General features: G+C 36.9%; 1 protein-coding gene across 13 annotated transcripts in view; it reads right to left on the bottom strand.

Annotated features, from left to right (window-relative positions):
- Positions 1 to 26,440, bottom strand: part of CEP128 (centrosomal protein 128) — a 559,633-nt gene that overhangs the window by 470,289 nt on the left and 62,904 nt on the right. For all 13 annotated transcript variants that reach the window (XM_072623250.1, XM_072623249.1, XM_072623247.1 and 10 more), the window contains one exon: positions 23,898 to 24,014. In XM_072623250.1, the coding sequence (XP_072479351.1) occupies positions 23,898 to 24,014 (117 nt within the window). The remainder of the gene's footprint in view (positions 1 to 23,897; positions 24,015 to 26,440) is intronic.

Here is a 26,440-nt window from a genome sequence, read left to right on the forward strand (position 1 = left end):
AGAAACGATGAGTAGGATGCTTTCAGAAAAACCTGGAAAGACTTACATGAACTGATGCATAGTGAAGTGAAAAAGAACCAGGAGAACACTGGACACAATAACAATAATATTGTATGATGATCAACTTTGAAACTTAGCTATGCTTAGCAATACAAAGATCCAAGACAATTCTGAAGGACTTGTGACAAAAAGTGTTATCTATCTCCAGAGAAATAACTGACAATGATAAGCGTCTATGTGGAGACCCAAACAGATTTTTTTTTACTTTTTTTGTGGGGGTTTTTTGGTCTGTTTTATTTTGCAACATAGCTACTGTGGAAATAAGTGTTGCATAACTGCACATGTATAATCTATATCAAATTGCTTACTTTCCCAAAGACAGGGGATAGGAAGGGAGAGAAATAAAATTTGAAACTCAAACTTTTAAAAAACAAATTTTAAAAATTGCTTTTACATGTAGGTAGAAAAATAAAATATTTTCCAGTGAAAAATATTTTTTAAAACTAAGAGATTCTAGGAGGAATCAACTAATTAAAGCAAGGAACCACAGGAGTATCTTTCCAGGATGAGAGGGTCAGGATGAGGGTAAACTTTTGGGGTAAGGAGGCCACAAAAGCAAAGTGAAATTCTAGGGTGATAACACTATTATCACAGGGTAGAGAAAGTTGAAGAGGTAGAGGGAGTCCAGAGAGGAATGAAAACATGGCTAGCCTGGGCACTTTCCTTAAAGTGGAGGTACTCCACGTAAACTCCTCTATTGCATTTTGGTTTATCAACAATTTTGATTCTTTAAAGGTAATGGTGATCCAAGATTCATAAACATGTAGTATCACCAGGAAAATAATTCTGTTAAAAAAATGCTATTTTAATGGAGAAGACATTTGTGATCATTAAAAGCACCGCATAATTTCCTAAATGCAAAAAAACCTATTCTCATTCTCCTGTTCAATTCTAGGTCCAACTTATTATCCATGTGCAGAACTTGTTCCAGATACGTGTTAACATACTAACTCATTTAACTGAATGTCATCATAGTTTGGACAATTTTCTATCCATGTCGTTTTTTTCTACATGGAAATGTTTTTCTATATCTTAAGCTGTTCTGCATAATCATAACTAAAGAGATTTCGTGGCATTAAGGGGTTTAATTCAATCAATTCTTCATCATCAATAAATAGGTGTGTACCTCTACCTCCTCATCATCTATAAGGAATTATTCTTTCTGGACCTTATAGAAAATACCTTCCATGACAGTGGCAAATAACATTGGCAAACATGTAGCTGATTCTAATAGCAGTGCCTTATATGCCAATAACCAGGCATTTTCTGTCCATTAATATGCAATCAATTTCCATTACTATAATGTTTCAGTGAGCATCATGTCCCAAGTCTTCCAACTCCCTTCAGAAACTAAAATATATCTTGATGAGGCTCCAAGTCTTTGTCTCCTCTTTCTATTTCTCAAGTCTAAAACATATTTTCTGATCTACATGTTGCCATCATCCCTTGTGGCAAATTTTGCACTGAAGTCATTGAGTAGCAAAGTAATAATGATTTGGTTTAGAGAACCAAGACACCTTCTTCCTAGGATTTCTCTACCTCTTGATTCAAAAGAGAAAAGGAAGAAAGGAAAAGGAAAGAAAAGAGAAGGAGAGATAGAGGAAAAAATGAAAGGAGAGAGAAGGAAGATGAAAGGAGGAGGGAAGGAAGGAAGGAAAGAAGGGAGGGAGAGAGGGAGGGGGAAGGGAGGAGGCAGGCAGGTAGATGTGTTCATATATCTCTAAGATTTCCTTTTGAAACACTGTCACAGTTATAAAACTATCGAACATGTAAAACATAGTTATGCTGCCATAAGCATTATATATGCATTAAACATGTTTATTTAATATTTGGCAGCATTTTATTTATTGAAGGTGATATGGCTTGTTAATAAAGGATATCGTTGTAAAGGAGATTCGTGAATTAGGCCAAGCGATGGACTAGATATTCTCAATAACATCCTTTAAAGTATCAAGAATTCTGTGATTCTATATGTGTTTGCTGTTCTCGAGTTCTGAAAATTTCCAAATGACATATTTTTCCTAAGCCAAGTCAGGAGATTCTTCCCCCAAGTGAGGGCTAAAGTCACGGAAAATTTCAGCCTTTAAAGTTCATCCAGTTTAAAGTCATTTGTGCCAACAAAAACCAAAATAAAACAAAAAAAAAAATTATGTTGCTCTTTAGAGCAGAAAACACATTCTCTCTCCAATCTCCTGAACCCCATATCTAACTTAAAAACAGCTGACTGGCTTTTACTTAAATTGTCCAAAGAAAGTTATCTTTGAGCCAAGACCATGGAAGGAAAACATCATGCCAACAGAAAATTGTTCTTGAAAGAAATTAGTAAGTAAAAGCAAGATTATGTAATAAGAGTCCATGTGTAACCTAGTATTGATTATTACCATCAAAACACCATGAGAATTGTTGATGTACTGAAACAGAAAGGAAATTCACCAGGAGCTGACAATTGCAATATAAATACTCTGCATAGGGATGTGAATAATCTATGATTAGCAGAATCCCAACATGTATACATTCCTGTAGATCTTTCAAGACCAGGAAATATATAAAATCTCATATTATAGTTGTATTATTAGTGATTAGAGACCATGGGCGTCTCTAATCTCTAATTATTCCCTTTAATGACGCTTTCACAAGCCTACGAAAGCACTGATGCATGCAGTCTAAATATTTTTATACATATAGCTGAAAAGCCTTTATCCTCTCAATATCAGACATTTATTGTCTATAGGTACTTGTAAGCTAAGTCATTATTATTCATACTAATTGTCATGATTACAAAGAATATTACCAGATTCAATTATTATTAACCTCCCACAACTAAATGAACATACACTGTTCAACACTGTTCCACTGCTTTATTTATTTAACAAGTTTATAGCCTGTTATCTAAGTTGGTTGGAGCACCATGTTAAGAAGGATATGGTTAGAGTTCAATCCCTGTGTGGGCCAATTAAATTTGCTCTGTTCCTTAGCCACAAGTCTACCACCTTAAATTTAGCTATTCCATAAATGCATAATACTGCCCACAAAGAGAATTTAGCCAGAGACCATGGATGAATCAGCACAGATCTATTACTATTACTGGAAAAACAACTCAAAAGCACATGCCCTATTCACATTCTGCCAGTATAGTCATCTTTGCATATAAAAGACAGTAAAGTATTCACTGTCAATTTGTAAAATAAACAACTATAAAACTAATTAATATATGCAAAGTGTTACATCATCTTCCATCTAAAGGTGCCAACAATGAGTACTATGTAAAACACAATTGCTCTGAGGGAAAAAAACTATACTTATACAATAAGAATTCTTGCAACCAAAATTAAATAACCCAACAAGGAGCCACAGCTTGATCAGTTTTCAAAGACTCCTTTTTAAACACTTTTACAATCAAAAAAAGAAAGCTGTCACCCCAGCACCCCTGGGATACTCGACTAACATCCCTTTTTCTCTCTCTCATAAAAAGATTCACCCTCTGTTAGAAATGGTTTAGGGGAACATGATACTTGATTTTCAAACATCAGGCAAGAAAAAACTTGAATTGAGTTAAGGGAATTTTAAATTTTAAAACAACTCAATAATTATGGAAATGAACTTTAGAACTTCTAAAGTTTTAAAGCCCTTTTAAGCAAAATTCCTGTTAATACATCTTTCATCGTTCAGGCAAAAGATGCAGTTTTATTATTTTTCTTTGTGAACTACTCGTTAATAGAATAATATTGAGCCAATAAATAAGTTTACCTGTTGAAAAGTCCTCTCTTTGTGTTTATGGTACTACTATTCACTCAGAAATTGTTCAATAAATACTAATTTATAATCATGGGACAATACTTGGACATTAAAATAAAATTCTGCCATGGGTGTAAGCACGGTAGAGACAGAAAAATTTTACTCTTTGGGGAAAAACATGAATTCAGTTCAATAAATTCAATGTATTGTTCAATTCAATAAATTCAATGTATTGTCACAAAGATAGTATATGTTTTTATCAATGTTTTACCATTAACAATATTAAAATAACCATTTATTTATGATGCTATACAAAAAAGCATCACTAAGATATGGTCCATGTAAGTTAACAGCGACATTATTACAATACTTTCACCAAAGTGGTAGAGGTGCAAAGAATTGGAAATTGAAGCGATGTCCATCAGTTTGAGACTGGCTGAACAAGCTGTGGTATATGATTATAATGGAATACTATTGTGCTATAAGAAGTAATGAGCAGAATACTTTCAGAAAAACCACGAAAGACTTGTATGAAGAGACGAAAAAGTGAGCAAAGCCAAGAGAACACTGTATACAGTAACAGCAATACTGCACCATGATGAACTACAAATGAATTAGCTATTCTCAGCAATCCAATGACCTAAGACAATTCCGAAGGACTTATGATGAAAAATGCTGTTCATCTTCAGAGAAAGAACTGATGGAGTCTGAATGCAGATCCCTGCATACTTTTTTTTTTACTTTATTTTTCTTTGGGGGTGCGGGATTTGTCTGTGTTTTACTTCACAACATGGCTAATACGGACATTTGCTTTCCATGACTTCACATGTATAATCCATATCAAATTGCTTGCCTTCTCAAGGATGGGGAAGAGGAGAGAGGCAAGCAGGAAAAGAATTTGAAACTCAATATTTTTTTTAAATGAATGTTAAAAATTATTTTTATATGTAAGTGGAAAAAACATAAAAATTTAGAAAATAAAGCCCTTCAAAAAATAAAATAAAGTGGTGGAAGTGATCATGGGTTCACAAAGGCTATGACAGATGAGCATTAACAGTTAGATGTTCCACTGTGAGAAGGCTTCAGGAACGAACCCAGATATAAGCTATGTGTGTGTCCTCTAAGGACCAGTCAAGCTAGAAGTGTTTCTTCTCTCTCAAATTTCCTAAAAGTCAAATAAAGTTTAGAGAAGCTCAATAACCACAAAGTTCTGACCAGAGAAACTCATGAAGATAACTCTATTAAGGCTTTCAAGGACTAGAGTCTGCACAAGAGCTCAGAACAATGAAAAGATACTTTAAAAGTGGTTCTGAACAGAGCCGTGAATAAATGAGTGCACATAACAGATTCGATTAGGTGGTAAACTAGCAAAATCAGAGATAAATGTGATTTGAGGTAGCAAATAAAAGTCTTTTCAGTGACTCTCTATGACATAAGAAATAAATTTCCAGCTCCTTTACCTGGCATTTGAGGCCTTCCATGACCAAGTGCCACCCTATTTTTTCAGTCTTAATTCATAATATTTTCCTTCATGCACTATACTAGACTCTAGTCAAACTAAACTGCACTTTGACCCCTCAAACAAGCAGTCCACTCACCTATTATCATGCTTTTGCTTACACTGTCCCAAGTGGCTGAAATGCCCTCTTTTACACCCCTACCTTTCCTTCTAAATGCAATTCAAATGGCATTCAGATTCCTCTATGAAGCATTCCTTAATTGATGCAGCCAGTAATAAATGTTCCCATCTGAGATCTAACACAGTGATTTAAGCCTCTCTTATGCACATGGACAAATATTAAAGATGTTTTCTATCAAAAAACACCTAGGAGAACATGAGCTCCATAACAGCTAGGATCACATCTTATCGAAGTTCTACATCTTGTCTAATTCCTAGTTGTCATATGTCTACCTATAAAGGCTGTTTTTTCCTTTAAAGGTATTGAAATCATCCTCAAAACTTAACTGGACCAGGAGAATAAGATCAGAGCCAATGGTGTAGTTTCCTGGTCACCTAAAGACCTTCATCTCAGAAGAGGTCAGCTGTTCCACCTTGACACAGGCTACTAACCTGTGCCACTATAACCGATACAGAGGCAGGTAAGCAGCATTCAACTAAATCAATGATGTATAGCTGCTCAATATCCTTTCCACTGCAATCCAATAACCATTTATTAAGCACCTACTATGTGTCTGGCACTGTGCTAAGCACTGGTGATACAATTAATAAAAAGAGGGCAAGAACTGCCTTTCATAAAAGGAGACAGGAAAATGGGAGGGAGGAGGGAGAGGAAAAGTAATCCTTTCCAAGCTTATTGCTACATCAGCTTCCTTTTGTAAACATTAGATGGTCTACAAGTGTCTCACTTTCTTTCAATACCCATGTTGTGGCACCAGACTGGCACCCCAGCACCATATTCAACACAGTTAAGTTCTTTAAAAAATTCTCATATATACGACAATGGGCACAAACCATCCAGAATCTCTACAATTTCTCAAATATAACTAGTTGAAATCCTAACTATCCTGAAGTCCTCAGAAGTCACAACTATTGAACATGATATGTCAAAAGATAATAGGCAAGTCACACCAAATTTAATAAATATTATTGAAAAACACTTTTGAAAACTTCAAAAAAGTTTATTGAACATGGTCTCAGATGGTTTTACATGGTCATAGAAACTTCATTTAAAATTTATTTAGAGAAGTAATGATGAAGGCAGAGAATATCAGAATGTTGTTTTTCCTTTTTAAGTTCACAAACCCTAGGTTAAGAATCCCTCTTTCGGGGCCTTACAATGCCATTGAAATCGTGAGGTGGGGAAGGGGGAGGAAGGCAGGCATGACTTTTAAAGGATGACAATCAAACAGTGACCGAGGCAAAGAAAATATTCTGTCAACCAAGAGAAATAAATAAGGCTTTTCTTCAAATTTTGAACACTTCCAACTGAAAATTGCAGTTTAACTGTTGGAGTGAAAACAGTTTTAAGATGAAATATAGTTTGTGTTGTAGCCTTTTAAAACAACAGAAAGTAAATTTTAAATAAATTTTAAAATGTTAAGTATTAAATAGCTGTGTAAGATGTTAGAACTTTTACCTACATTGCTCTCAAGAGAACTCCCAAATAGCTAGAGGTTCAAAAACATGTATTAATTACAAAGAAACATTTTACAACTCAGGTTTACAATCACACAATGCTTTACTAAATCCTGCCTGAGTCAAATTTTATGGTTTCATAGTGACGACTAGTGGCCAAACATAAATTAATTCACTACTTTTCTATTTACCCCTTATTATGTTTTTCTCAATTAAATATGAAATGAAAATTTAGTATTTTATTGGAACAATCAATCAGTAAGTATGCATCAGTCCCCTAATATGTTCCAGGCATTGAGCCAAGCACTTGGGGATACAAAGAAAAAGGACAAGTAGTTCCTGCTCTTACATTTACATTCTAATAGGGAAGTACATAAGTGTGTGTGTGTATGCATAGATATACACACATATATACATGTATGTATGTATATGTGTGTATGTATTTCTATGTGTATGTATATATGCAATACATATACAAGATGAAGACAAGGTAGTTTAGAGAGGGAAGGTACTAGCAGCCCAAGGAAAGACTTCATCCAGAAGGCAAAGCTTGAGCTAATTTTGTAAGGTAAGTCAGCATTCTACAAGTCCAGAGTAATGAAGGAGAGTATTTCAGGCATGGAAAACAGTCAGTGACGCAAAGGCAAGGGTAAGAGACAGAAAGAGAGTAGCATGAGCTGGACCACAGAGTACCTACAAAATAGTAGAGTGTAAGAAGTCTAGAAAGATAGGAAGAGGCCAAGCTAGAATAAGCTTTAAATGCCTGGCAAAGGAGTTTACATTTGATCATAAAAGGAATAGGGAGCTAGTGTAGCATATTGAGAAGGGGAGTGGCATGGTCAGACTTGTGCTTTAGGAAAATCACTCTGGAAGCTATATGGGAAACACAGTGATCAAAGGAGAGACTTGAGGCAAGGACACCAAAGAAGTTATTGTGATAGATCAAGTAAGAGGTGATGAGGGCCTGAGCCAGGCTGGTGTGTGTTCGTCCTTCGTTGCCAAAGAAGACCATGCCATCAGAGAAATAATGACATGACTTGCACTTGACTTTATTTTGAGTAAGGGAGGGCTGTGCAGGTCACCAGCCTCACTTTTCCTCTGCAGCCATCTGAATCCAGTGACCAGATAGTCATCAGGATGACTGGAGATGACCCAGGATGAGGCAATTGGGGTTAAGTGACTTGCTCAAGGTCACACAGCTAGTGAGTGTCAAGTGTCTGAAGTGAGATTTGAACTCAGGTCCTCCTGACTCCTGCACTGGTGCTCCATCCACTGCACCACCTAGCTGCCCCATTATGTGGGGTAAGAGTGAGAAACAAGGATGACCCTGAGGTGGTGAACTTAGTTTACTGGAAGGATGAGTGGTGCAAGATGGCAAAGCACAGGCAGCAAAAGAGCTGAATTGTCCCAACATCCCCCTCCAAACAACTTTAAAACAATGCCTCAAATCAAATTTTAGAGCGGCAGAACCAACAAAAGATCAGAGTGAGACATTTTTCCCAGCTTAAGATGATTTAGAAGGTCAGCAGGATTGGTCTGTGACAGGAGGATGGAGGCCTGTCCACAGGGCACCCATATGGTGGTAGCAGCAGCAGCAAAGGTAGCAGTTTTAGCAGTTCTTATTCAATAGAAAGTAAAGGGTCAAATAACTGATCAGAAAGAGATTACAGGTGACCCTTTGCTGGAACTGGGTACAGCTGGTGCTGACTGGCAGCTCTAATGCCCATAGGCAGTTCCAAGTCACCATTCCAGGTTGGAAAAAAGCACTTTTAGTCAGTTACAATGGAGCAGGGGCCCTGGTCACAGTTCCAAGGCAGAAAGGAGCAATAGTGCTTATGGCTGCAGGAGAGAAGGGGCCCTTCCTGGGTAAAGACCAGAGCGCAGATCAGAAAAGGACCTCTCCCCACACCATATCACATAGGAAACAATGAAAACTTGAAGACCCCCAGAACTAGCTCTGAAAACAGAGCACACCAAAAAGGCTGAAGTTTGGGATGTTTCAAAAAACTCAATGACTGTGTGATTTATGTATGAATTACACTATTGACTGTTGTTAAGTATTATGCATAATGGACTTATGGTCCATGAGGGTGGGAACAACAAAAAAGTATTTAAAAAAAAAAAAACTCATGGTGAACAAATGCTATCCCACCTCTAGAAAGAGAAGTGATGAACCGAAGGTAAATGAAGTATAATTTTCTCATTTTCATTATTTTTTACACTTTTTTGGTGATATAACTAATACAGAAATATGTTTCACATGATTTCACATGTATAGCTGCTATCAAAGAGGAAAGAGTATCAAGAGAAGAGGGTAGTTTATTTCAAATGCTGCAGAGGTCAAAAAGGATGAGCATTAAGAAGAGGTCACTGCATTTAGCAATTAAGAGATCTTCGTCAACTTGGGAGCGAGCAGTTTCCGTTGAGTGATAAGGTCAGAAGCCAGATTGTAAAAGGTTTCTCTGACAAGACAGTGAGAAAATAAGTGGAGGCCCAGAGGATAGATGACTGTTTCAAAAGAGTTTGAGTAAGAAGGCGAAGGGCAGTACAGAATGATAACAACTGCAGATGGTGGTGGTGGGATCATGCAAGAGGCTGAAGAAACATGGTCGTGTTTGTAGACAGCTGGGGAAAAAAACTGGCAGACAGGGAGAGATTGAAGATTAAACAGAGCAGGGATGGTAGAGATTTCAATATGATGTAGCAGATGCAAGGGGTGGGATTCAAGAGTTCAGTCAAAGGGGCTGGCATTGATAAGGAGAATATTATCACTTTATCAAAATTGTGGTCTTAGATTTCCAGAGGAATTTGTTCAAAATGTAAACTAGATTTCCTCATAAACTTTCAAATATAGACGTAAAATTAATATTGATGAAGAGATGATATTGTCCTTATATAGATAAACATATATGAATCCATCCCCTTCCCCCCCCAAAAAAATCAAAAGGACACATATAAAGCAATTGTGGAAAGCAGGTGATATATTTCTGGTATATACACTGATGTATTTCCAACGGTCAATATATTCCTTCAGGGTCAATTTATATTTATGAAAGATATTCTCTTTGGAAATACTTTACATAAGATTCAGGTACAACCCTAAAATCATGTGATTCTAGAAAGCTTGTGTTTTCCCTTTGCCTAAACATGTGAACATTAAATTTGTTTTTTATTTTTTCTGTTTATCTGAAATGATTATATTTCCATACTTCATAGGAGCCATGATCTCCTCCACTGAGATCTTCCTTCCAATGATACAGAGAGCAGTGTATTCATGGCCTCCAAGTCTTCCAAAGAAAACGTTTTTAGTTCAATGGAAATGAATGGAGGGGCAACTCAAAACACTTTTCCTTTAATTCTCTGATCATGAAGATATCGTTTCTGATTTCTAGTACAGACAGGTTACTACATCACAGCCCGGGTCTCTTAAGAAATGTCCAAGAAAAAAATGAGAAGGGTGCCAAAAAATAAGTTAGGGTTTAAGGGTAATAAGCATGATCTCAGACAAAAGGAAGGAAAAAAATCAGAGAGAAAAAAGCAGGAACCTACATTATGCTTAAAGGTGCCCAGATAAAGAAATGTCAATACTTAATATACAAGCACTGAATGACAGAGCATTTAAATAGTTAGAGGAAAAGCATTATTAAACAACTATTATGTGCCAGGCACTGTTACGTGGTGGAGATATAAAGATTAAAAAATTAAATAATACCTGTCTTCATGTAGCTTATCAGGGAAGAAAATACACTCATAATGAAGCATGTATGTAACTACATATGTAATAAATACAAGGTAGCTTTCTTTTGTAAAAGTAATTATGGAGATATTCAAATTAAGAGAAAAAAGGCATTAAGTAGAGAAGGAGGAATTCTAGCTACCACGTGGAGAGATTCTGTCAAGTGAAGGGAAGGTAGCAGTGCATTCCAGTAGCTTAAAGTTCAAAGGAATTGAAAGGACAGAGAAAACCAGTTTAGCCATACATGCTGGAGAAGGGTAATAATCTCGCCTGGGGCCCAATTAGGAAAGGCTTTAAAAGCTAAACAGGGAGTACGTACTTGAGAGACAATAGGAAGACAATGGAATTTAATGAAAAAGGGAGTAATGTGTTTGGATATAAAATTAAGGAAAACCATTTTGTCAAGTGAGAGGAGAATATATCAGAGTGAGGAGAGGCTAGGCAAGGAGATAAATTAGTAGGCTATTACAACAGTCCAGGTGAGAAGGGCTGAGGACCTGAACTACTCTAGGCTGCATGAGCAGACACACTACGGAGTAAAAAGGACAAGATATATCAAATAATTGGATATATGGGGAGAAGGACGGGTATCAATGAGCACACTGAGATTAGGAACCTGGGAACTTACAAGTGTAGTGGCTTGACAGAAATAGAAGAGTATATCAGACAGGAGGCTATGGAAGGAAAAATACCATATCTTTAACATACTGAGTTTGTGATGTCATCAAAACATCCAGATTGAAATATCCAATAGGCAATCAGTGACACAGAACCAGAGCTTAGGAAAAGAGTCTCAGGGCAGATATATAGATTTGTGAGTCATCTGCATAAAAATAATAATTAAATTCATGGTAACTGGGGTCACCAAATAAGAACATTTGGAAGGGAAGAGAGCACAGGACTCAGCTTTCAAGTAAACCTAAAATTACAGAGCTGGAAATAGATAATGAGCCATCAAAGGAGACTGAGAAGCAGTCGGGGAGATCTTAAAAGAATGATGTTAGGAAAGACAGAAAGTATCTGAAAAGAAATAGTAGTCAAAAGTTTCAAATACAATACGAGTCAAGAAAAACAAGAACTGAGAAAAGACCAGATTTAGTAGTTAAGAGATTCCTGGCAATTTTGGAAAGAGAAGTTTCAGTTTAGTGATAAGGTTGGAAGTCAGATTGGAAAGTATTGAGGAGTTAGTGAGAAGGAGAAATAATGAAAATGAGATGCAGATAGCTTTTACTGTAAATTTAACTTAGAAAGAAATGGATGATAGGTTGAGGGGATGATAGGGTCTAGGGAAGGTTTTTAAGGATAAGAGAAGCTTCAGTATGCTTGAATACAGTACTGGTGAAGTATGAATTGCTCTCCCCATTCTGGAAAGCAATTTGAAACTATATCCAAAAAATTAAAACTGTCCATACTCTTCGATCCAGAGATTCCACTACAAGGTCTATACTCCTGAAAGATCAAAAAAAAAAAATAAGAAAACAAACATACATGTACCAAACAAATGCTTATCTATAAAGATAAACGTTCTATAGTAGCTCTGTTTGTTTCTAAAGCATTAGAAACTAGGGGGGGTGCCCATCAATTAGAGAAAGAGTGAACAAGTTATGGTATAAGAATTATGGTGGAATACTATCAGTTAAAAAACAATGAAGGGAATGCCTGCAAAGAAACATGGGAAGATTTGTATGAACTGATAGAGAATGAAGTTGAGCAGAATGATGAGAAACAATTTAAACCAGAACAGAAATATTGTAGAGATAAACAACTTCGAAGAACTTAACAACTCTGATCAACAGAATGATCAAGCATGACTCTAGAAGACAGATGGCGAAGCACGCTGGCCACCTCCTGATAGAGAGGTGAGAGGTTCAAGGGTCAGAATGAGACATGCATTTTCAGGGAGAAAGAGAGAGTTAAATGCACACAGAAGGAACCAGCAGATAGGGAGGACCTGAAGTTTAGAAGGGAGGCAATGGAAGGAGGGTTGATGTGCTAGAGAAAAGGCAAGAGCAGGAGATCAAGGATACAAGGAGATCAAAAAAAGAAAAAGTCCTCAATGTATTAAAATATTTACAGAAGCTGCTTATGCGGTGGCAAAGAAATGGAAGCTTAGGAGGTTTCCATTACTTGAGGAATGGCTGAACAGTACATGGTACATAAATGTAAGAGAATACAACTGTGACACAAGAAATCCTGGAAGGGACAGTTGCAGAAAAAGCTTGAAAGACGTGTGAAATGACAGAGTTAAGTAAGCAGAACCAAAAACAGTTTATAAAATGGCAAAAACACTGTAAACGTAACAACTTTGAAAGACTTGAGACTTCTAATCAGCGCAATGACCAACCACAATTCTACATGACTCATGGTAAATATGCTCCCCACAACCTGTCAGAGCGGGTGATGGATTCAAGGTGCAGACTGAAAGACCTATTTTTTAGACATGGCCGATGTGGGAACTGCTTTTACCAAAAAGGATTTTGGTTTTTTTTTCCCCATTCCCCAATGGTGGTGGATGGTGACAGGGAGAAAAAAAATACAATGACAAGAACTTTGAGCAGGCAATGGCCAACCAGAATTCCAAAGGTCCCATGATGAAACCTACTACCTGCCCCCTGAGAGAGAGGTGACAGACTTGGGATTCAGATTGAGAATTTAATTTTTAACACGTCCAAAGTAGAAATTAGTTTACTTATTAGCTAACTCTTCATTTTCCATCTGCAGCTCTGCTTAGTTTGAACTTCCCAGAATATGATGTCACCCCCCAACCCCGAGAGCCCCGTAAGCCCTAACAGCCCCCCTTTCCAGCTTCCTTTTCCGTGTTGTCATCCACCATTAAGTTATAAGTTCTTAGAGGGTAAGGACTTCCTTTTTCTTATTTGTATTCCCAGTGTTTAGGACATGGCCAGGTACATAACAGGTACTTAATACATGTTTACTGAACTGAATTACTTGACTACACATATTTGCTGAGAATTTTGTTTTCTTTTTTTTTCCTGTCAAAGAGAAAAGTGAGGTGGGATGGAGAGAAAAGATTTTTGTTTATTAAAAAATAAAATTTAATTTTTAAAATAAAATTCAGTAAACTGCAAAAAAAAAAAAAAGAGAAAGAAGGGAACATAGCAAAATCCTGTTTAAAATATGGTTCTGATAGCTAAACTAGGGAGAAATAAACAAATACTGATGGACAGATGGAGAGGGGCTGGGGGAGGAAATGCAGATGCTTATAGAGATGCATGTAGAGGGATGATAGAAATGGACCAGGAGTTCCTAATGCTTTTGTGTAATAGACACCGTCGGCAGGTTGGTGAAGCTTATGGATGCCTTCTCAGAATAATTCTTGGATGGATGCCTTCTCAGAAAAAAAAAAAAAAACCTGCCAAATTATTTTTAAATAAGTTCATGAACCTCAAGTTAAGAGCCTCTGGTTCAGACACCATACCCCATGTATCAAAAGTAGAATCATGCAAGCAGTTATCAAAAGAAGAGATGCAAGCAATCAACAGTCAGATGAAAAAATGCTCCAAATCACAAATAATAAAACAAAATAAAACTAAAATAACTGAGGTTCTGCTTTACACCCAGAAGATTCATAAAGATAACAAAAAGGAAAACTAAAATTACTGGGCTGTAGGAGGACATATAGTAAGACACTGTTGGTGGTAATGCTATGCACTGGTTCAATTATTCTGTAACTATACCTTAAAATGCCAGTAAACTGACATTTTGACCTACCTTTTCTTTGACCTAGTAAGGTCAAATAAAGAAGGAAAGGATTCACATGTAAATAAATATTGACAGAAGTATTTTTTGTGGTAGCAAAGAACTGAAAATAAAATAGGGGGCTGTCAATTGAAGAATATCTGAATAAATGATGGAATATGGATATAAAGGAAGGCTATTAGTCCCTAAGAAATGATAAAAAGGATGAATACTAATCTGAGAAGACTTTTATAAACTAAGGGAGAGTGAAGTGAATAGCGTGAGGATGGGAGGAAGTTATACAATAACTAAGGCAAAGGGAAAGAACCTTGAAACATCTGCAAAGTCAAACCAAAGCAATAACCAATCAAGACTTCAGAAGATGTATATTCAAATGAAGAAAATATCCTATTTTACCTCTTGGCATAGAAGTAATCAAAAAGAGGTGCTAAAAACATACATTTCAGTAAGGCCAATATATGGATTTATTTTCCTTAACTGTGCGAAGGCATCTATTTGATTGGGAGGAATAATGTATAGTGATTTTTAAAAGGCTACAAAATAATATCAACAGCAGGTTAAAACGATACACAGAAGAGAGTAAAAGGAAGTTCAAAAGGGGATACAGAAAAACACATTACGTTGAATATACATTTTGAGGAATGTTCTACTGATTGGTGACTCTCTGGTCTAGAATACTATTTTATGAAAATAAGAAAGCAAAAACATGGGTCAGCAGTTACTGATGTCCATATTTTTGCTTGGGGTTTAGGGGTAAGAAGGAAGGGGGAAAAACATCATCTATAATTTTTTCAATTGTGTGATATCTCCCCCCATGAGGATGCAAATATTCCTGGGAGAAATAAGCTTAAGCAATTATCAGTTAAATCTTATTATCTTTCTGAAATTGAAACTCTGATCCTGTGGGAATTCGACAGAAGACAGAAGCCTGGAAGATGAAACCAAGAAATCCCAGGAGGAGACAGCACCTGGAAAAATCCCCTTACTTCTTTCAGTAAGGGACCCTCTATTGACTAAAAACTTAATCTAAAAGCTATCAAGATCCAGGGAATAAAATCCTAAAATCATTATCAACCCCTTTCACAGAATATAACATCAGAAATTACTACAAAGACTAGTCAATAGGCCTGCCAGCTCTGTACTGTCTGAGGCTAGCACCAAAAAAGATTTCTCTGAGAGAAAGCACAGTAGTTACCTACTATTTAGTTAACTAGCTTCCCCTACCAAGTTATTACAGATCCAACACCTATTAATTTATTTAGAGCTAAGCAAAGATTTAGAATACAAAAAGCACTGAAATATAAATTCACCTTCTGTAGACTCATTGAAAGCATTTCCTGGGCAAGTGGGCATAATACCTCCTTTTCTCTGTTCCTGCACAACTGATTTCTTCGGCTAGGTCTCTATACATTAACAGTTTTTCACTTCATGCAACTTGGAGATTCGAGTATTTGGTATGGTAATATCTATTAAACATTGCTTGTAAGGTTTTATGGCTCAATGTTATGTCCTGACAATTTGGGGGAACAGCTATGTCTATATTAAAGCTGAATTCCCTAGGATATTTTGAGGTTTGTAATCATTATCTGCTACTTAATGAAAGACAGTGACATGCTAGTCTATACTGTGTGGCTAGCTACCAGATATTCTGTAGGTACAAAAATGTACACAATAGTATTGGGTAGTTTCTGCAGTCTCATTGAATTATCTGCATTCATGACTAAGTCCTAAATTTTCTAGTGCCATTGAGTGACTCTGGACTTAGCATGACAAAATCCTGCATTTCTATAAATCAGCCTGACGCCTTTGTTGGCTTGTTAGCAGTGTTCCTTTGGATGTCTCCCATGCGCGTCTATATAATTCTGCTGTTTTGTCTTAGCTATTTCACATGTTCCACTTGGAGGTAAAGCACTTCAGGTAACATTCAACACGTCTGGTCACATGTACCTATTGTCAACCTTTTCTATTGCTCAGTGAAGTAAAATCTATTCCAAAAGTCCCTTCTGTATTTTGTACTGAAAAAAGGAAGCTAGAAAGGGCGGGGGGGAGGGGCATTAGGGTTTATGGGGCTCTCAGGGTTGGGGGGTGGCATCATATTCTGTGGAGTTCAAACTATCATTTTTCTGAAAACTCCCTCCTTTTTTGATGAGGAAACATTAATTCTTCTATTAGCATGATATGTCCTCTGCTTCATTAGTATTGCATAGGCTTCTGTTATGATGCTTTCCAAATCTGTTATGGTCCATTGTAGTTCCAAAAGTGTACATTTAAGACTAGTGTTTTGTAGCTGTTCATTACTTTTAAAGGTGAGCTTTGATTTAATTTTCCATTTAATTTAATTTTCCAGTGAGCTTTAATTTCAGGATGCCAGGAGGGCTCTTGACATCCAAAGTCACAGCTTTGTGTGCCTTGCACAGAAGAGACCAAGGTATGAGTATCCCTTCATCTATTGGTTCAAGTTGGACTCCAGAATCAAGCTCAAAGTTTTCAATCTCTATTTTTCCTTGCTATACCTGGCATGCTATTCCTGGCATGCCAAGTCCAAATGACATCCGATATTACAATTATTGATAACAATAACAGTAAGTAACATTTAAGATTTATAAAGTACATTACCTCCATTATCTGATTTGAGCCACAGAACCACCCAGTGAGGTTAAAACAGATATTATTATCCCCGTTTTACATATGAGGAAACCTAAGGTGAGGAAAAAAAACTGACAGGCTCATAGTCAACAGGCAGTACATATGAAAGGCAAGACTCCAATCTAGCACTCATTAGGCTGAAAGGCTATTATCCAGTAGCTGCTTCTACTTAAAACAAAAAATCTTCTCCTAAATAAGGAAATGGATTTGCGAGTAGAGCTGAACAGCATATAGCTGGCTAAATACATTTCAGCCATAAAGGAAAACACAAGAAAAAACTCTCCTTAGAAACAACATGTGTAAAAGTTGGCTATGTCGTGTATTGTATACAGTATTCATGGGGTTTCTGATTAAATTCCAACTGTTTTATTCATTTCATATTGAAGATTTAAAAGTCCATCTGGCCCAAAATGCCTTGAAGCATATATTTTAGCATTTATGCATTCAAAGAGGAAGTCTACAAGAAAAAATAATATTTTGCATTTATATTTTTAATCTAAACATTTCAAATCCCACCACCAATATTATATTAAGCCATAAAATTATGAGTGTCAAACAAAAACACATCTTAGGATTCATCACTACCTCATGAATATGTATTTAGAGAAATTATATTTACTGTATTCAGATAAGGAAATCATAGAGTGAAGGGTTATTTGAAGTAAATCATAAATAAAGGACTTAAAGTACAGAAAGAATCCTAGCATGGCTTATAACCAAATTCCCTATCCAATGCTATCAATTCAAAGCTAATAATCCCCAGCTTTTATTTCTTAGTGGAAAAAGGCTAAGCAAAACTCCCTCCATATCTAAGGTTGTCCCCTGACCATCTTTAGAATCCCACTGCTTTCAGAGAATCTTAGAACAAGACCTTAGTTGGGTGCTGGGAAGATCAAATAAAATCATGTGAGGAAGCTCTGTTATAGTAGAAAGAGCACTGGACTGTGTGATTACTGTCCACTGCACTGTACAGATTACAGTTATGAAATCCTAACTGGAAGATTTCAGTCAAACCACTTGAACCATCTGAGCTTCAGTTTGCTCATCTGCAACCTGGGGATGATACTTCGGTTCCATCTCTCACAGTGCTGTTGTAAGAAAGTTGTTTTCAAAGCCTCAAAATACTACACAAAGGTAAATTATTAGAATTTGCCCACCTACAATATCCCTGACAAGTTGTCATCAAGTCTATACTTAAATAACCCTAATACTGAACTTTAAACAACTTCTCAGTGTATTAAAATGGAAAGACCCAAGTAGGTGACAATCACCAAAGTGGGAGAGCAGAAAGAGAACAGTACAAGCCAGCTCCCCGCAGACGAGTCCAGTGACATTCTCACAACACCACACTGAGTAGGGATTGATAAACCTAAGGAGAAACCACAGTGAGTCATCTGCTGATCCTCTGACCCAGAGACAGAAATTACAGGGGTAAGCAAGCAGATTAACACTGTCAGTCTGAATCCATAGAACCTTGGAGGCCTCTGACAGGGGCTGGAGCAAATATTGTCTAGAGGAGCTAGGGTCAAATCTGCAGCTGTGGAGGCCTAGAAGGCCAAGAGGGCAGCAATCACATCGTGCCTACCTTTCATCTGACCACATAGGGTCTGATAATGTTTGCAGCTTCCTGGCTCAAGTCACCCTTAAAGGATATCACATGCAATATCCACAGAACATTATGGCAAATCACAAGATGGGACAGAGCAGAACCATACGAAGCTATGACAGTCCCACCAAAAGGGTGCCAAGCCTAGCCCTAACACAAAGTCTCAGTCTGGGAGGTAAGACCTGGGGAATGAGTTAACAAAAAGCTGAAGGGCTAGGCACAAAGTCAAGAGAAGAAGATAACTCCAAAAAACCTAGGAGTCAAACAAGACCAATCAGAATCCCTAGGAAAAAAACATGAAAAAAGCAGTTTTTTTCAGGGGTGGTAGGATTGAGAGTTTAAAAATATTTTCTAAATGATAGTGCAAGAAGAAAGAATTAGAAAAGAGATGAGATATAGAGGACAAAATTAGAAAGAAAATTAACAGCTTAGCCACAAAAACTTTACAAGTAATAGACTCCCTGAAATTTAGAATGGACACAAAGAGAAACCAATGACTCCATAAGACAATCAAAAATATTGTAACAAAGTTAAAAGACTCAAAAAATAGAAGAAAATGTAAAATGTGTCATATCAAATACAGCTAACTTGGAAAACAGATCAAGGAAAGACCATTAAAGAATCGTTGAACTACTCAAAAATCTTGACCAAAAAAAGAGCCTGGGTACCATATATCAAGTAATCATGAAAGAACACTGCCAAGACTTATTAGAACAAGGGGATAAAGTGAAAATTTTTAAAAAATCAATAGATCATCTCCTGAAAAAAATCCCAAAATGAAAACTCCTAGGAATGCCATATCTAAAATCCAGAATTTCCAGGTCAAAGAAAAAGTAAGCAACCTGAAAGAAAGAGTTGAAGTTTAAATCCCTACCGTCGATGGGGAGGGAGACAGTGAGGAAGCAACGGGGAGGAAGATTGAGGGAATTTATATAATTAAGGTGCCAAGTGGGAATCTGTGTGTGTGTTCATCCTTCCTTGCCAAAGAAGACATCAGAGAAATAATGACATGACTTGCACTTGACTTTGTTTTGAGTGAGGGAGGACTGTATAGGTCACCAACCTCACTTCTCCTCCAGATCCATCTGAATCCAGTGACCAGATAGTCATCAGGATGACTGGAGATGACCCAGGATGAGGCAATTGGGGTTAAGTGACTTGTCCAAAGTCACACAGCTAGTGAGTATCAAGTGTGTGAGGTGACATTTGAACTCAGGTCCTCCTGACTCCTGCACTGGTGCTCTATCCAGTGCACCACCTAGCTGCTCAATGGGAAAATATACTTAATATGAATGTATATGTAGAGCTTATATCAGTTTGCACACTATTTTGAGGTGAGGGGGGCAGAAAAATTGGAACTCAAAATCTTATGGGAAGTGAATGTTAAAAACTAAAAATAAATAAATATAAAAAAATCTCCTTCTCCAAACACCCTCATTTTTGTTAATAGCACCACCTTCTCAAGCCACTCAGATTTAAAAACTTGAAGCATCTTTGACTCTCTGTCCCCTCCCTTACCCTGATTACCAATCAATCACCCAGGGACTACTTCTTCCTCCCCATCTTCCTATCTCTCCCCTTCTTGGTGACCTCATTGGCTCCAAAGGATTTAATGACCATCTTTATGCTGATGATTCTTAATCTATCTTTACTACCCTAACCTCTCTTTAACTTCAATCCCGCATCTCCAACTGTCCTTCAGACATCTCAAACCAGATGTTGAGTAGGCATCTTAAACTCACGATGCCCAAAGCAGGACTCATTATCTATCCCCTAACAGTTTCTCCCTTTCCCTATTACTATAAAGAGGGCAACACCATCCTTCCAATCACTCAGGCACCTCCAGGATTCCTTACAATCTCTCACTCCCTATATCCAAGCAGTTGCCAAGGCCTGTTAATTTCACCTTTGCAACGTTTCTCAAATACACTCCCTTCTCTCCTCTAATGTCACCACACTCTAGCTCAGGCCTTCATCACTGCACACCCAGACCAGACAGCCTGCTGGTGAGTCGTCTCTTTCATGTCTCTCACTCCATCCTGCATTCAGCCACTAAAGTGGTGTTCCAGAAACTGCTATGATATTAATCCCTACTCAATAAACTCCAGTGGCTCCCTCTCACTTTCAGGATCAAATGCTCTATTTGGCATTCAAACCTCTTCAGAACCCAGCCCATTCGTTCTCTCCCCACCCCCACCCCCAACTCTTCTTATACTTTATTCCCTGACATACATTCCTTGACCCAAAGATACTGGCTTCCTGGCTGTTCCACAAACAAGACACTCCATCTCCCTGACTGTCCCCCATTCCTAGAATGCTTTCCTGACCTCTCTAGCTTCCTTTAAGTCTCAACTAAGATCCCATCTTCTACAGGAAGCCTTCTCCAATCCTTCTTAATTCCAGTGACTTTCCTGTTAATTATTTCCTATTTATCTCCTATATAGGTTATTCTGTATATATTTGTTTGCATTTTGTCTTCCCTATTAGAGTATAGGCTCTTTGAGGGCAGGGATGCTCTTTTGCCCCTTTCAAACAAGGAAGGGGGTAGAATGAGGGAATATCACTTCCCTCAGCCAAAGCAAAGTAAGCATTAATAGATAATTGTAGCTTTTGGTAAGGACAAGCTTAAACCAAACTATTTCTAAGTATGGCAACTTCTTTCTTCTTAGACAACACGAAAATATTTCATTACACTATTAAAATGTTTCAACTTAAGACCGTATAGAAGACTCAAAATGGCCTATTGGCTTTGTGATGTCATTCAATCTATCTTCACAAACTTCATCCTTGCAATTCTCTCATTAGCAAGATTTCTCTGACTTTCCAATTCAAATCCCTAATCAAAATTTCTAATATCTTATTGATAACCTTAAAACACTAGTGTTTTACTTTCAAAATAATTCCATGGATTTTTATAACACATTTTCCTACCAAAGGGGAAAATAATATCAGTTTCTTATTTTTGGAAAGCTGTTGCTGTTGAGTCATTTCAGTCATGTCCAACTCTCCATGATCCCATTTGAGGTTTTCTTGGCAAAGATACAGTGGTTTGCCATTTCCTTCTCCAGCTCATTTTGTACCTCAGGAACTGAAGCAAACAGGGTTAAGTGACTTGCCCAGGATCAAACAGCTAGTTAGCGCCTGAGCCCAGATTTGAACTCAAGTCCTCCTTACTCTAGGCCCTGTGTGTTCTTTCTACTGTGCCAATTCATTGCCCTACCTCATTCCAAATATTCACAGTCATTTCCCTACATGAGACTTCAAATGCATTCTACATTAGAACGAACATTAATAAACCTTCAAAATGCAAACAAGTTATTTTGTATCAAGGCACAAATCCATTCTGTCTAAATATATAACTTCTATGACTCAATACCTAACACTAAACAACGCTAATACATTGTTTCCTTTTCAATTTGTATACTTGGCAAATATGTGTTTGCCAAATGAGGTTGGATTATAACACTAAAGGCATTCCTCAGACTCATCACAGAAGTAGGGGCATGCATGGTTGTAGTATTTTCATTATTCGCATTTCATTTCTTGACCTAACTCAAACTCTGTCATTATTTGTATCACATTTGATAAGTAACATACCAAAACGGAAACTAAAAAGAACTCGGTAACAATTGCCCATTGATTCTCCACTGAAATCATAATTTTCTTTCCTTTTCTTTCAATATGATTTTAATATTGCTTCAGGTATAGAGACAAACCCTTACATCACTGCTTCCACTATCACTTAGATGTTGGCTAAATCTCCCCACAGGTCTGCCATTAAATACTGTTTATCGATGGAGATAAGGAATTCAGCCTCCACTTCTGTTCTAATATCTCATCAGTGGTCTTTAAGCTATACAAACAACAGCAGAACCAAATATTAAAAACCTCTTCCTTTACTTATTTAAAAGCATAATCCCCCTTCTTTGCTCCATCAGTAGCAGATAAAAAATACAATATGTACTGTTATTAATATCTGTACACATGTATAAATGTATTTATAAGTTATCATATTATGTTTTATATTTAAAAAGCAGTATTTACTCTCCTTAAATATAACCTTTCTGGAGCAGTCTGAGCCTTTTTCCTTGAAAGTCATAAAAACATATCAGCCTAAATTAATCCTTCCCAGCTTGCACTGCACTGTATAATCCAACACCACCTTTAGAAAATGGATAGGTCACTACTTACATTGAAGTGACAAAATATGAAATTAAACATTTCATATCAACAGGGATCCTCTATTATACTGTCAGAGATGGGATTTCAAATCACAGCTCAAGCGCTCGGACAAATTGACAATTACAATGCAAATATTCAGTGTCACTGGTTTTTCAAACGTAAGGATAGAATCAATCCTTCTCTACCTTCCTTTTGTAATTTTATGCAATCTCCAAAGAGCAAAGAAAATAAGTAGGAAGAAATTGCTCTAATTTTCTTTTGCAAAATGAACAATTGTCCGTAGCATTATTCTCACAGCTTACCAGGCCTAATTAGTTTGAGCAAAAATATATAAAAACAGGCTAACTCATGTGCTGTATTTAATTATTCAACAAAATAGCCTTTCAGATGTAACTGTTAACCGTACATTTTATGAAATAGATAACATTTCACAAATGGTTTTACAAGAAAATTAATTTCAGGAAACCAAGTCAAATTTTCCCACTAACTTACAAATGTAATTTTATGAGATTTTATTGTCACTTCTAATTGATCTTCAACTGAAAGTGTCTCCTAATACTTAAAAATAAGCTTCTCTGTTTCTTACTCTTTCTATGTGGTTAGACTTACACATATTCAATGCCTAATTGCATATAGAGAACTTACTATTTAAAAGAATCTAGTAAAAAATTACTTTAACAGAGGAAAAATTCTGTTACACTTTTTCTATTTCACAGATAGAATTTTAATATTCAGAAACTATGCATTAATTATTGAGAATAGGTTCAGATTGATCATTCCCATTTTAAATTAGCTTGATGACCCAAACAGCAGGATTTTTTTTGACATGTATATATCACTTACTATGTAACAGGCACTGTGGTAAGAACTTTGCAATGAACTCATTTGATCCTTACTACAAACCTGGGAGGTAGGTATTATTATTGTCCCCATTTTATGAGGAGGAAACCGTGGCAGACAGAGGCTAAATGACTTGCCCAGGGACACACATCTGGTTAAGTGTCTGAGGCCACATCTGAACTACTGGGATATATACATACAACTCAAACATAACTATTAACAACCATAATCAAACCAGAAGAAAACTTCCTTAGAATGAAATATTTTTCACATACCTCCTGCAACTGTAAGGACATGAGCCCCAGCTGTTCCTGACGCCTTTCCACCAACTGTCTTTCATTATGCATCACTCTCTCTATTTCTTGAAGCCGTTTCTCTACCCGTTCTGAAACCTGGACGTTAATAAACAAGAATGATGACATAAAAAGGTCATTAAGTAAAAAAAAATGTATTTTACATATTCTACAAATTATGCCACAAACATACTATGAAATGAAAATATTTAGGATATGTGTGTGACCGGTAGGGTAGCATGTGATACTAGCTTCTAATGACTCTTCCCAAAAAAGAATAATAAAAAGTTATCAAAATAGTGAATAACTGTCATCTCTCAGTCTGGACTGCAAGAACAGAAACAATTCAGAAATTAAACCACAGCAAAACAGAGTCAACAGTTCAATGCAATATACTAGGAAAGAGCTCCCTCTAGCAGACTGAAAAATAACTACATCTGCTGTGAAGATGAATGGTGAATTATCACATGGTAATCATTATTATTATTATTCTACAATGATACATAATCTATATAATAATTCTACCTAATATTACTATAGTATTTATAAAGAACCTACTATGTGTTAAATACTGTACAAATATTTTCTCATTCGATCCTCACCACAACCCTGAATAAGAAAGGTGCTATTATTTGCATTTTACAGTTGAGGAAACTAAGGCAAACAGAGGTTAAATGACTTGCCCAGGGTCCCATCTGAACAGACATCTGAGGCTGGATTCGAACTCAGCTCTTCCCAACCCAAGGCCCAGCACTTTACCCACTGTGCCACTTCGCTGCCTGCAGTAGGCACAGATTCCTACTTGGCACCTTGAGCATAAAGTGGTCAAGGAAGGTCTCCATATGATAATTATGAGCAACGTCACCATAATAAACTATAACCTATCATGTCTTTCTTTATTGATTCGCTAAAATAGAATAAGGGCCAAAGCAGCACACACTGAAAAGCCAAAGTGAAAGGGGCTTCATGGGGTTCTGGTTGCATCGTTTTAGTCATATCCAATTCTCTGTGACCCCACTGGAGTTTTCTTAGCAAAGATATTGAAACGGTTGGCCATTTTCTTCTCCAGCTCATTTTAAAGTTGAGGAAACTAAGGCAGACAAAGGTTAAATGATTTGACTAAGGTCACACAGCCAATAAGTGTCTGAGGTCATTTTTGAACTCAGGTCTTCCTGACTCCAAAGCCCATCACTCTATCCACTGTGCCACCTAGCGGCCCACTTAACCGTACTCCTCTCAAATCAATATAAAAGTCCCTATGTCTCTAATTCAAGTCTTGGCTCACTAGAGGTGAGATTATGACCAAACTACTCTCCTTTAAATGGCATCGCTATTCAGCCTCCTGAAAAAACACACAAAAAAAACCTCACACCATTTAAAGGATCAGAATCTGAAGAAAGGAGATTGTTTTGATGATTTACTCTTCCAATTATGGAAAGGCATTGAACTTCTTGATGGTACAGTGCTAAACAAAACTTAAAAGAAATCTCTATTATAACACGTTTAAAACTTCATAGGCCATTTTAATTTATTTCCATTTTATTCTTACCTGGGATCTGGTAACTTATCACTAAAAAAAAAATTAACTAAGTTTAAGGTTCTAAAGAATCATTTAGATAAATGTATGTAGAATCACAAGATCCTACAAGGAATGAATAAAGAAAACACGCAACACTGGCCAAGACAAAGGCAGACATGAACACCATCTTTAAGTATGTGAAAGTATGTCATATAAAGAAGATATCACTGATTCTTCTTGGCCCCAATGAGGAGAAATGGTACCACCCATGCCAGTCAGAGGCATGCTGGTTCTGAATCCTAACTGGAATTAGTCTTTCTCTCATAGCACACACTGCTGTCAAAACAATCTCCTTAAAAGTACATTCAGCTCCTGTCACACCAGCAATCATGAAACTTCAATGGGCACTCACTGACCAATGAATAAAGCGTAACATGCTTTAACATTCTAGGACCTTCTCGATCTGGTCCCAACAAACACTTTCACACTTCTTGCCCACTAGAGTTGAAATTAAACCATTCGTCATTGATAAATTAATCATAGCTTACTTTTATACTGTTCTTTATGATTTGCAAAGTATGGCATGATGGATAGAGAGCTGTTCTCAAAGAAAACCCTAGTTCCCTTCCTGCCTCTGACACATTCTGGCTATATAAGCCTAGGCAAGTGTTTCCTCTGTCAGTGTAGCACTGAGCAACATTCTAAAATTCTAAGTGCAGAGAAGGTTCTGACTCACATTGCTAGAAGGAGTTTTGTCCTGTAAGTTCCTTTTAGCATGAAATCCCAGGCCTCAGTTCTATCATGATCCTTTTAAATGCAGTATCATTCAAGAACTCATCTCATCACTTCTCACTTGGCTACTTTCCTGGACTTCATGGTCTCCAGAAATTCATTATTTTCTAAGATAAAATAAAAAACTCACACCTCCCTACCACTCTCTGCCTCTGAGGCTCTTCCCTCCTCTGGTTGGAAAGGGCAGGAGGTGGATACACTACACCATTTAAGG

This window comes from Notamacropus eugenii, chromosome 7 (genome assembly GCF_028372415.1).
Source record: "Notamacropus eugenii isolate mMacEug1 chromosome 7, mMacEug1.pri_v2, whole genome shotgun sequence".
Lineage (NCBI taxonomy): Eukaryota > Metazoa > Chordata > Mammalia > Diprotodontia > Macropodidae > Notamacropus > Notamacropus eugenii.